The sequence below is a fragment of the Oncorhynchus clarkii genome, chromosome 10 (assembly GCF_045791955.1).
Source record: "Oncorhynchus clarkii lewisi isolate Uvic-CL-2024 chromosome 10, UVic_Ocla_1.0, whole genome shotgun sequence".
Classification (NCBI taxonomy): Eukaryota; Metazoa; Chordata; class Actinopteri; order Salmoniformes; family Salmonidae; genus Oncorhynchus; species Oncorhynchus clarkii.
Genome location: NC_092156.1, coordinates 66809077 through 66821450, shown reverse-complemented (window position 1 = coordinate 66821450; position 12374 = coordinate 66809077). Strand labels below are relative to the sequence as shown.

At 43.2% G+C, this 12374-nt stretch overlaps 1 protein-coding gene across 5 annotated transcripts in view; it reads left to right on the top strand.

Moving 5' to 3' along the window:
* Positions 1-12097, top strand: part of LOC139419023 (mothers against decapentaplegic homolog 1) — a 31618-nt gene extending 19521 nt beyond the window's left edge. For 2 of the 5 annotated variants that reach the window (XM_071168850.1, XM_071168853.1), the window contains 6 exons: positions 1-588; positions 5048-5329; positions 6424-6540; positions 8567-8788; positions 9123-9379; positions 9564-12097. The exon at positions 1-588 is cut by the window's left edge and continues 28 nt beyond it. In XM_071168850.1, coding sequence (XP_071024951.1) covers positions 189-588; positions 5048-5329; positions 6424-6540; positions 8567-8788; positions 9123-9379; positions 9564-9707 — 1422 coding nt within the window. In that variant the 5' untranslated portion in view covers positions 1-188 and the 3' untranslated portion in view covers positions 9708-12097. Of the gene's footprint in view, positions 589-5047; positions 5354-6423; positions 6541-8566; positions 8789-9122; positions 9380-9563 lie in introns of all 5 variants that reach the window. The other 3 variants (XM_071168848.1, XM_071168849.1, XM_071168854.1) reach the window with 2 other exon arrangements.
* Positions 12098-12374: the final 277 nt, after the last annotated feature.

Sequence of the window (12374 nt, the reverse complement as noted above, 5' to 3'; positions counted from 1 at the left end):
GCTTTGAAGACTGAGGACTACCCAGCCATCTCTGTGGCACCTAAAAAAATACAACAGCAGCTTCTAACCTCCAACTTTTTCCCTCACCAAGTGGACTATCTCTCCATTGTAAAACCCAACCCCGCACACTCACGTGTAGCGTCCCGACAACGCCACGGTCGCAAGAGGCGACAGACACGAAAGTCACCATGAACGTCACCTCCCTGTTCTCCTTCACCAGCCCGGCCGTCAAGCGCCTCCTTGGCTGGAAACAAGGAGACGAAGAGGAAAAATGGGCAGAGAAAGCCGTGGACGCGCTGGTGAAGAAACTGAAGAAGAAGAAGGGAGCAATGGAGGAGTTGGAGAGGGCTCTGAGCTGCCCAGGTCAGCCCAGTAACTGTGTCACCATCCCTCGCTCCCTGGATGGAAGACTCCAGGTGTCCCACAGGAAGGGCTTACCCCATGTTATCTACTGTAGGGTGTGGAGGTGGCCTGACCTGCAGTCTCATCATGAGCTCAAGGCTCTGGAGTGCTGTGAGTACCCGTTTGGCTCCAAGCAGAAGGATGTCTGCATCAACCCGTACCACTACAAGAGAGTGGATAGTCCAGGTGAGTGGGGAGGGGTGGGTATATTATAGCATTAGAGTAGAGGTCGACCGATTATGATTTTTCAACGCCAATACCGATACCAATTATTGGAGAACCAAAAAAAGCCAATATCGATTAATCGGCCAATTTTTATTTATTTATTTGTAATAATGACAATTACAACAATACTGAATGAACACTTATTTTAACTTAATATAATACATAAATAAAAATAAATTTAGCCTCAAATAAATAATGAAACATGTTCAATTTGGTTTAAATAATGCAAAAACAAAGTGTTGGAGAAGTAAAAGTGCAATATGTGCCATGTAAAAAATCAAACGTTTGAGTTCCTTGCTCAGAACATGAGAATATATGAAAGTTGGTGGTTCTTTTTAACAGGAGACTTCAATATTCCAAGGTAAGAGGTTTTAGGTTGTAGTTAATATAGTATTTATAGGACTATTTCTCTATACCATTTGTATTTCATATACCTTTGACTATTGGATGTTCTTTTGGGCACTATAGTATTGCCAGTGTAACAGTATAGCTTCCGTCCCTCTCCTCGCCCCTACCTGGGCTCGAACCAGGAACACATCGACAACAGCCACCCTCGAAGCAGCATTACCCATGCAGAGCAAGGGGAACAACTACTCCAAGTCGCAGAGCGAGTGACGTTTGAAACGCTATTAGCGCGCACCCCGCTAACTAGCTAGCCATTTCACATCGGTTACACCAGCCATTAGGCTGATAGGCTTGAAGTCATAAACAGCGCTGTGCTTGCGAAGAGCTGCTGGCAAAACGCACAAAAGTGCTGTTTGAATGAATGCTTACGAGCCTGCTGGTGCCTACCATCGCTCAGTCAGACTGCTCTATCAAATCATAGACTTAATTATAACAAAATAACACACAGAAATATGGTCATTTTTATTTATTTATGTTTTTATTTCACCTTTATTTAACCAGGTAGGCAAGTTGAGAACAAGTTCTCATTTACAATTTACAATTTACAATTACATTAATATGGTAGAATCCGGAAACTATAATTTCTAAAACAAAACGTTTATTATTTCCGTGAAATACGGAACCGTTCGGTATTTTATCTTAACGGGTGGCATCCCTAAGTCTAAATATTCTTGTTACATTGAACAACCTTCAATGTTATGTCATAATTACGTACATTTCTGGCAAATTAGTTCGCACTGAGCCAGCCTGCCCAAACTGCATATACCCTGACTCTGCGTGCAATGAACGCAAGAGAAGTGACACAATTTCACCTGGTTAATATTGCCTGCTAACCTGGATTTATTTTAGCTAAATATGCAGGTTTAAAAATATATACTTCTGTGTATTGATTTAAGAAAGGCAATAGTGTTTATGGTTAGGTACAGTCGTCCAACGATTGTGCTTTTTTCGCAAATGCGCTTTTATTAAATCATCCCACAGCGTTGCATGATTATATGCAACGCAGGACACGCTTGATAAACTAGTAATATCATCAACCATAACTAGTGATTATGATTGATTGATTGGTTTTTACAAGATAAGTTTAATGCTAGCTAGCAACTTACCTTGGCTTCTTACTGCATTCGCGTAACAGGCAGTCTCCTCATGGAGTGCAACGATAGGCAGGTGGTTATAGCGTTGGACTTGTTAACTGTAAGTTTGCAAGATTGGATCCCCTGAGCTGACAAGGTGAAAATCTGTCATTCTGCCTCTGAACAAGGCAGTTAACCCACCGTTCCTAGGCCGTCATTGAAAATAAGAATGTGTTCTTAACTGACTTGCCTAGTTAAATAAAGGTATACAAAATAAAAATAAATAATTAAATAAATAAACAAAACAAAAACCTGCAAAATCGGTGCCCAAAAATACCGATTTCCGATTGTCATATAAACTTGAAATCGGCCCTAATTAATCGGCCATTCCGATTAATCAGTCGACCTCTACATTAGAGGGTTTATGTTGTGCTGAAAAGTTAACGTAAAATTATCAGGATGATATGCTTTTTAATTAAGTTTTGTGTAAATATATCAAAAGTTTCTCCACTAGATCTTTCCAGCCTAATTCCCCATTTACTTAATGTTTGATTTATGCCCCCTTTCGAAATGTGTTTTGATAGTTCCTATATTTCCAATGATCCTTCACATCACTCTTGAACATTAAACATTAATGGTGAACCATACACATAACCCCATAACATACCCACCCCAGCAGCCTGTTCCTCCCCTATCATCAGCCGTATGTTATCTCGTCTCTGCTCGTGGCTTTCCCCTTCCTATGGTTTCTGCAGATGTTCTCTCCTTTCCCCCCATTTCATATCCTCCCCGTGTCAGCCAGGTGTTCTAATCTGTCTGAACTGAGAGTCAGGAGAAACAAAACACCACCACACACTATAGATATGCCTCAGAAAACTCGGCTGTGTGTGCTTGTGTGCGTGTACTGTATTTATGCATGTGTGTGCGTGTGCCTATACGCATGCACGTGTGTGTGTACGTGTGTATGTGTGGGTGTATGTGAAACCGAAAGATATTTGTTTCCCTAATGGACAGGGGGCATCAAATGTCCTCGTTTGTCTGTCTGCTAAGCAGAAGATGAGGCCCAGCTGACTAGACAGAAACAGCTGTCCACAGGGTGCTACAGGAAGGGGGGCGAGTGTGTGTGTGTGTAGCAGGAAATTCCAGCCGGGGGAGAATGAGGGCTTTGTTTTTGGCATGTTCTGTGCGACCGGTCGGGCCGGGGAACACACACACACACACCACACACACGTGGTGTTTCTCTGAGGAAGAAGGGGACAGGAAGCAACACACAATGGGAGGGAGGAGCGGATGCCCGCCTCACACACTTGTTTTAACAACTGGGCTGTAGCACCTGTCCGTCCACACCTCCCCCATCACACACACACACACACACACACACACACACACACACACACACACACACACACACACACACACACACACACACACACACACACACACACACACACACACACACACACACACACACACACACACACACACACACAGACAGAGCTAGTCCCAAAGCAGTAACACCAGGATAGAACAGATAACATGAAACGCCCTGACACTAGTTTTATATAGAACAATAGCCAGGGTTCAGACTCAACCTTGGGATTTGGTTATGCAATAGTATTCAATAGGAAATAAATAATACTTTGAATTTAAAACACAACTTTTGACCAGTAATCTTTCTCATTGTAGCATTTTATTGGGATAGGGGATACCTAGTCAGTTGCACAACTTAATGCATTCAACCGAAATGTGTCTTTTGCATTTAACCCAATCAGAGAGGTGTGGGGGTCTACCTTAATTGACATAATTGGCACCTGGGGAGCAGTTGTTGCTGGGGTTTAACTAACTGCCTTACTCAAGGGCAGAACAGCAGATTTTTCACGTTGCCAGCTTGGAGCTTTGAGCCAGCGACTTTTCAGATTACTAGCCCAATGCTCTTAACTGCTGGGCTACCTGCCTCCATTGACAAAACTCTTAGTTTCAGTATTATTTAATGATATATTAATTACCTATTTGTGGATATTGGTGGAACAGATCTCTAGTGGTTTATATCTGATCTCATACCTCTGAATGGACCTCACATCACCATCCAGCCACAATCATATTTTTGTGATAGATTCTTCATAAATGGACTCACTCACCTCAGAGATGTTTTCTCTGAACAGGATGTCTGGTACAGAGGCCAAATACTGCTGGCTAAACCAACACGCTGCAAGCTGCAATTCCAAAAATGCAGGGGCATCTGCAAATGTGCACAGCGAATAGAGAGAGAGGGAGGAGGGAAAGAGAGAGAGACAGAGAGAAAGAGAGAGGCATTTTATGATGCTGTAATTAAAGAACTCTGTCCATCCTGGCTCTGTGTGTGTGTGCGCGCTAACTGGACTCATGGGGCTTAGGGACACAAAGAGAGGGCTAACCCCCTACCCTCGCTACCCACAATACCCTTGCTAGCAGGGTCAGCCTTTGCATCATAGCAGGTATTCAACTAAAAAGGTTCTGTACATCTCAATGAAACTAAATGGGGAATAATAATAGGTCTGCTGAGAGTTGTAAAGACTAGAATATTTAATGATTGGAATATTGATTATAGAGCAGAGTGTATTTGGATGTGCCTTTCATTTGAAACGTGAACTGGCCTCACCTATTATGAATGTGTAATATAGTGTCTATCTATGCAATGGTGCAAGAGACCCGGCAGCCATTTTGTGCAGAATCGGGCCATAACTTACCATTCAAAGCAGTATAGAGATACAGAAACTGCTCCTGTAACTAACCTTGGGTCGTGTTCATTAGAGTACACAACAGAAAACATTTAACAGCTGAAAACAAAATTGATTTCTTATTGGGCAAGTCCAGGTTGTCCCTCCATGTTTCTGTCTGTTTTCTTCGGTTTCATGCCAACTGAACATGACCCTGATGTCCTCTCTCCTTCCCCTCTGTCTCAGTGCTGCCCCCGGTGTTGGTCCCACGGAATAGCGAGTTCAATGCCAAACACAGCATGCTACCACGCTTCCGCAACCCTCTGCACCAGAACGAGCCCCACATGCCCCAGAACGCCACCTTCCCAGAGTCCTTCTCCCAGGCGAACACACAGATGAACTTCCCCCAGACACAGACACACTCCCCTGGGGGGAACAGCTACCCCGGCTCCCCTGGTAGTGGCAGCAGTGCAACCTTCCCCCACTCCCCCACCAGCTCTGACCCAGGCAGCCCATTTCAGATGCCAGGTGAGCCGCCAGGTCAGATGCCAGGTACAATTCACTAATAACTTTTATAACGGTTAGTGTGGTAACAATGTATTGAATTATGCCATCACCCTCTTGGGTATCTACACTGTGTACAAAACATTATGAACACCTTCCTAATATTGAGTTGCAGACCCTTTTCATCAGAACAGCCTCAACTGGTTGGGGCATGGTCTCTACAAGGTGTCAAAAGCATTCCACAGGGATGCTGGCCCATGTTGTCTCCAATGCTTCCCACAGCTGTGTCAAGTTGGCTGGATGTCCTTTGGGTGGTGGGTCATTCTTGATACACACAGGAAACTGTTGAGCTTGAAAAACCAAGCAGCTTTGCAGTTCTTGACACACTCAAACCAGTTCGACCTGGCACCTACTGCTATACCCCGTTCAAAGGCACTTCAATATTTTGTCTTGCCCACTCACCCTCTGAATGGCACACATACACAATCCATGTCTCAAGGCTTAAACATCCCTTCTTTAACATGTCTCCTCCCCTTCATCTACACTGATTGAAGTGGATTTAACAACTGACATCAATAAGGGATCATAGCTTTCACCTGGATTCACCTGGTTAGTCTATGTCATGGAAAGAGCAGGTGTTCATAATGTTTTGGACACTCAGTGTATATATGTGTGTGCTTGGCAAATGGCTGATCCAATATAAACAATGGAATAGGCTAAGCAGCAATACACTTACTGTAGGTGATGACAGTAAGTAAAGGACGTATGCCAGGAATATTCAGGTAGCTGTACTTTATAGGTCAGCGTTTCCCAAACTCGGTCTTCGGGACTCCAATGAGTGCACGTTTTGGTTTTTGCCCTAACACTACACAGCTGATTCAAATGATCAAAGCCTGTTGGCTAGTGTTAGTTGTAGTGTTAGGGCAGAACCCTAAACGTGCACCCCTTGGGGTCCCGAGGACTTTGGGAAACCCTGGTGTAGGGTAGCATGTGGACTAAACCAAAGGCTCTAAAACAGATAAAGCTGGTAAGTCAATGTTCTGTATAGAGTGACAGTTGGAACACTTCTTTCTCTCTGGTTTAAACCCCCTCCGACCCCTCTCCCTGCCCTCCTCCAGAGACCCCCCCTCCAGCCTACTTGCCCCCAGAGGAGCGGATGACTCAGGACTGCCCTCAGCCCATGGACACCAACCTGATGGTCCCCGCGTTGCCCCTGGAGATCAGCAACAGGCCAGGTAATCAGCTGTGACATCACCCTCTTAGAGCTGTCAGCGCCCCACCAGCTCGTACTACAGGTGCAAGGGGTTTTCTGGGTACAAGTACACAACCATGACACACTCTGCTTTTATTTGTCGGGGTGAATCAAACTCAGTTTTAATAAGCTATGTAGTTGAAAGTAACACTTGAAAAGTAGTCGTGGTTGTTGGGGTTTGTGGCACTGTTCATTAAAGTTTTCATGCATGCTGTAAAGCTAACAAGAACAACGGATGTAGGTGCTTTATCCCTCTGTTAAAATAAGGGGTGATTCATGTGATGACTTTCAAAATTGCACATCATGATTTGGAAAAGATTAGCTAGAAAACAATTTCCTTCATATATTAATATAATTAATATGATATTGATATATTAATTAAAAGGGAATTTTATATGATCATTAATGCAGGGTAAATGGAAAATAACATGAATGTGTATCCAAGTTCAGAAAAGCAGAGGATCTCGCACCATTTTGAGGCATTAGGTTTTAGATTTTAGTATGATGAACACAAAAGCCTCAGTCTATACATGCAACCCAGAGGAAAGATCAGAGAGTCTGCCAATTAAATCTGGTCTCAGAGCAGATTTTACGAGGCCTTTAAAAGCTTCTGGCTGACATCATCTCTGCCGGTGGTAATTAACTGAAAGCTCGTTAAGAACTTGTTAAGAATTGGCCTCACTAATTACATCCAACTTTTATATCTGAAACACTTGTTTCAAATTTTAAAAAACCTTGTTGAGAACCCTTGTTTGCTACCACCTACCTCAACTGTGGTTCCGTCAATCGTTAGTTGCTGTGGAGATCTGGCATTCCTACACATCACCCATCTGAACAGCCAGTCCATACGCAAAAGTAATATATGCCACCAGTCATGCAGGCTGTTTACATGGCAAAAGATAACGTGTCAAAGGGGTTTGATTTTTGAAGTTGAAGCAATTTTGAAGTGTCTACAGTACACAGTCTGTGGATACTTTCAGCAGCCAAGGTATTGGGCAGAATTGTACAAACTGTTTACGCTCGCTAAAACCAGTATTGCAATCTCCTTACCAATCTCCTCACCAATCTCCTCACCAATCTCCTTACCAATCTCCCTATATAATTGTTACACATCCAGTCACAGTAGTATCCCCACCCACACAGATGGATATTGCAATGGGTGTGGAGAAATACTCCTTGGAAGTGGTGATTGGGGAATTTTCTATCCTTCCCCAAGCTGCATCCTATGTAGTGTTCTAGAGGTCCGGGCCGTTTCCATTGTGGGCCGGGCCGATGGATCTAGGAAAAGCATAGACCAAATACACCTGATGGCCGCTACTCTCAGCAGAGGAAGTTAGGAAGGAGTATGCCGCTTGGATAAACTCTCCCTCCCTCCCTTAGAGAGAGGGGGCCAGCTGGCATAAAGCTCACCCTAGATACCGGGCAGAGAGAGACGGCACCAGGCGGGCACCGGCTTGGTCTATTGACTGACTGCTTGACTCAATAAATACTGATCCCAGACCAGACTAGACTGCCCGCAGTCAGTGGACAGTATTTGATCAAGACTGGCCCTGTCCAGACTGACCACAGTCAGTCTACTGGGGTTGGATGGATTTGTCAGCATTGATTTTCTGTTTCTGTTGTATGCAAACATGACCTATAGCTCTCTGTGTGTACTCAGACTTAACGTCACATACTACACATTTCATACACCTTTCCCACGTTTTGTCATCAACATACAAATCACACATTTTTTCTCTCTAATCCTAGTAAAGGAAGGAGATGAAAGATGAACATCTGCTATATCAGACTGCAGCTCAAAATCAGACTAGACAGACAGACTTTAACAGAACAGAAGGCTTGATGCTCACACATCTCACCCTTTCTGTGTGTGTTTGACATCCTGTGCAGATGTTCAGCCGGTGGCCTATGAGGAGGACAAACACTGGTGCTTCATAGTGTACGACAAGCTGAACAACCTCCCTCTCATCCCTGTCTCCTCTCCTCCCGTTCTCCTCCCGTTCTCCTAGATGTTCAGCCGGTGGCCTACGAGGAACCTAAACACTGGTGCTCTATAGTGTACTACGAGTTGAACAACCGGGTGGGCGAGGCATTCCAGGCCAACTCTACCAGCGTCCTGGTCGACGGCTTCACCGACCCGTCCAACAACCGCAACCGTTTCTGCCTGGGCCTCCTCTCCAACGTCAACCGCAACTCAACCATAGAGAACACCCGGCGACACATTGGCAAAGGTAAAAATGGCCATGGATGGGAACACTCTTATTATCCCAAATATAAGGCCATGGACACACTGTCCACAGGACTGGTTCAACTGTTAGTGTCAGTGTTTATTTTTTCATTTGATTTATTTCACCTTTATTTAACCAGGTAGGCTAGTTGAGAACAAGTTCTCATTTACAACTGCGACCTGGCCAAGATAAAGCAAAGCAGTGCGACAAAAAAAATCTATCAATTAAGAATCCAAGCAAGTTGCCAAAGGCAAGAATATTCTATTCCATTCTAATCTAGTGTACTCTACTCTACTCCATTCTAGTCCCATGTAACCCTCTCTTCCCCTCTCCCCAGGAGTCCACCTGTACTATGTGGGAGGTGAAGTGTATGCTGAATGTCTGAGTGACAGCAGCATCTTCGTCCAGAGTCGGAACTGTAACTACCACCATGGCTTCCACCCCACCACCGTCTGTAAGATCCCCAGCGGCTGCAGCCTCAAGATCTTTAACAACCAGGAGTTTGCTGAGCTGCTGGCCCAGTCCGTCAACCACGGGTTTGAGGCTGTCTACGAGCTGACCAAGATGTGCACCATCCGCATGAGCTTCGTCAAGGTAACCGTCATAGACATACATCCCATAATATAGAGAATATAATGTTAAATGGTTCAGAATGAATAATGGGGTCATGAGATGAAGACGAGGAAATTCAAAGAATAAAGGAAATGCGATTGAGAAAGAGCCATGATGATAATACCTGTCCCTAAAGAGAATATCTCTCTTCCTCTTGCTCTCCCAGGGCTGGGGTGCAGAGTACCACCGCCAGGACGTGACCAGCACCCCCTGCTGGATTGAGATCCACCTGCACGGTCCTCTGCAGTGGCTGGACAAGGTGCTAACCCAGATGGGCTCCCCCCACAACCCCATCTCCTCTGTGTCCTAGACGAAACTTTCCCCAGGCCCCAGGGCTGTCCAAACCCAGCATTTAGGTTCCAGTGGGATGGGTGGGTTTCAGGGTGGGGGACAATTCTAATTGAAATCAGTCAATTCAGGAAGTAAACTGGAATTTTAAGAGAATCTAAATAAAAATAGGAAATTCAGTTTATTTACTGTATTGACTGAATTTAAATGGAATTGACCCCAACCCTGGTGGGTTTGTACTTGAGGGATTATGTCTGAAATTGGGCACATTGCAGACTGGGATGTGTGTGTGTGGGGAAGGGGGGGGGGGGGGGGGTGAGATAGAAGCATCTGGAAGATACTTGATCTTTGTGACCAACTGTAATAATTATCAATCAGACTCAAATCATTATAAACAAATCATCAATTCAGCATTACGCAAAGTATCCTCCTCATATGGGGCCCATATTCAGAAAGAGTCTGAACGAGGATCAGATTGGCCTTTTAGATCATAATGAATACATTTATATGGACTGGGGGGACCTGAACATAGATCAGCACTCTAATACGTGAATATGGGTCCCTGATCTTGTTCTGGCAGTTTTCCCTCTTTTCCCTTCCCCTGTTTTTTGGGTTATCATTGGAAACCCATACAGCCAGTTTCATGTGTTGCTACAACGATAATAAATGTGTACAGAATTGGAAGGATTGGAAGACAACCAATATGGATGAAAAAATTGATATGAACATATTTAGAACGTAGGAAGATACTGAGGTCAGTAAATACAAATGTCTCCCCCAGAACCCTAAAAATGTTTTTTTTAAGGTTTTGGCAAATAAAAAGAGTTGAAGAAAAAGACCCCTACATAAAATCCCTTTAGATTATTTACAAACCCTGTCATGAGGAGAAATCAGGAGAGGGCATCAGTGGGAGCGGGGTGGGAGAGTGAGGTGGGCATTGTGGGATTGTGCTCATAGGACATAAGATTTAAAAAATTGTATATAAATAAATATTTCTCTTCTTGTGTTACACCCGTGTTACAACTGAATTAAACAATTTTAATCCTGTTTTAGGCATACTCAACATTAGAGCAAAGTGCTGTGCAGTCGGTTTTGCAAACGCGTAGTTTGGTTTAGTGTAGCAAATCACCGTTTGGCTTGTTTAGGTAGTGACTGAAGAATGACACTGAACAGATACAGAGACGGGCACAAGCGTATATATGATAGTTCAGTTTGACCCTAGCTGTGCATGGTACAGCAAAAAAAAGAAAATCAATTGTAGAGTCACATAGAGCCCCACAGTGGAGGTGTCATAATACCCATAAAACCTAGTGGTCAAACAGGGAAATGGTTCCAATCATTTTTCCCATAGGGGATTTTAGAAACACTTCAAATAAGGACTGTGTTTTGTGTAGGCTTACCCTGGCGTGACGTTTTTGATAACCATGTAAATTTATCTTGGACAACGTCACTTTTATCAGTATATTACGCTATTTACTCTTAGATTTACAAATCCCTTCAAGCTCCTGCACGTCATCGCTAGCTGATACCTTTGCTAACAGGTATTGTCAATTTAGAACTTGCACAAGACAGTTTACAGAATTGTTCATTTAAAGAAATATTACCAATTTATTCATTACTGCATTTAGCTAATATTAGATAGTTAATCCAGAGATTCTTACCTTTGCCTCCATTCGGCAGGCTCGTCCAGATCATCACAGCATTTGTAGTTCTTTATGATAGCCACATTAGCAGCTAATTAGCGTTTCATTTTTGGGGGTGAATATATTACTAAAAGTCACCTTGTCCTAGAGAGATTTACACGGTTATCAAAATGTCACGCCAGGGTAAGCCTTCATGAAACAAGCCCTAATTTGAAGTGTTTCTAAAATCTCCTATAGGAAAATGAATGGTGGAAAAACGATTGGAACCATTTCTCTGTTTGACCGCTAGGGTTTATGGATATTATGACACGTGTGGTAATCTATTGAGGATATATCTCTTCTGTTACATTCTCTAAAGGCATCAACTCAGCAAAACTTACAAAAAGACAGTTAATAAAACAATGGCATCCTTCAAAACTTGTTGACCGAAAAATAAACATTAGTTTCACAGGTGAGTAAGTTACTGATGGCCCTAATACATGATTTGATCATTTTATAAAAACGCAGACTGTTTTTGTCTTTCAATTATTTTTGGCTTAGAAAACCCCATCCGCTATTACAAGTTGTATTGATTTTTGTATTGTTTTGAATATGTTTTCTTGATGTTTCTTGTTATCTGCACTTTCACAGATTGTTGCCTCTCCTCTTAGTTTTTTTGTTTAGTTTTTTCTTTGCGCTGTTTTTGCTGAGTAGTACTCCCAGAAAGCAGTTTTATTCCATGAATATCAAGTCTCTACTGGAAGATTCAATAAATAAAGTTGTTTCATTACCTGTGTCCTTATATTGTTTTCATTTTTTAAGAATAAAATAACGTTAATGTCAATGTCCACGCATGTCAACACGTGTAATGTTGGTATCATAAGCTAAGTTTCAAGTTGACGCTCAAGAAAGTTCAGTATAAATATTGCATAAGAGCCCATTTAAGCTTGATCTGAAATGTAATCGGAGGCGCGGTATGGGTGGTGTGGCGCAATCGCGGAGCCTCTAGAGGCACGCAGAGGCCAAATTGAATTTGAACTCTACCCCATCGCTGTGCTCCTCTCAAA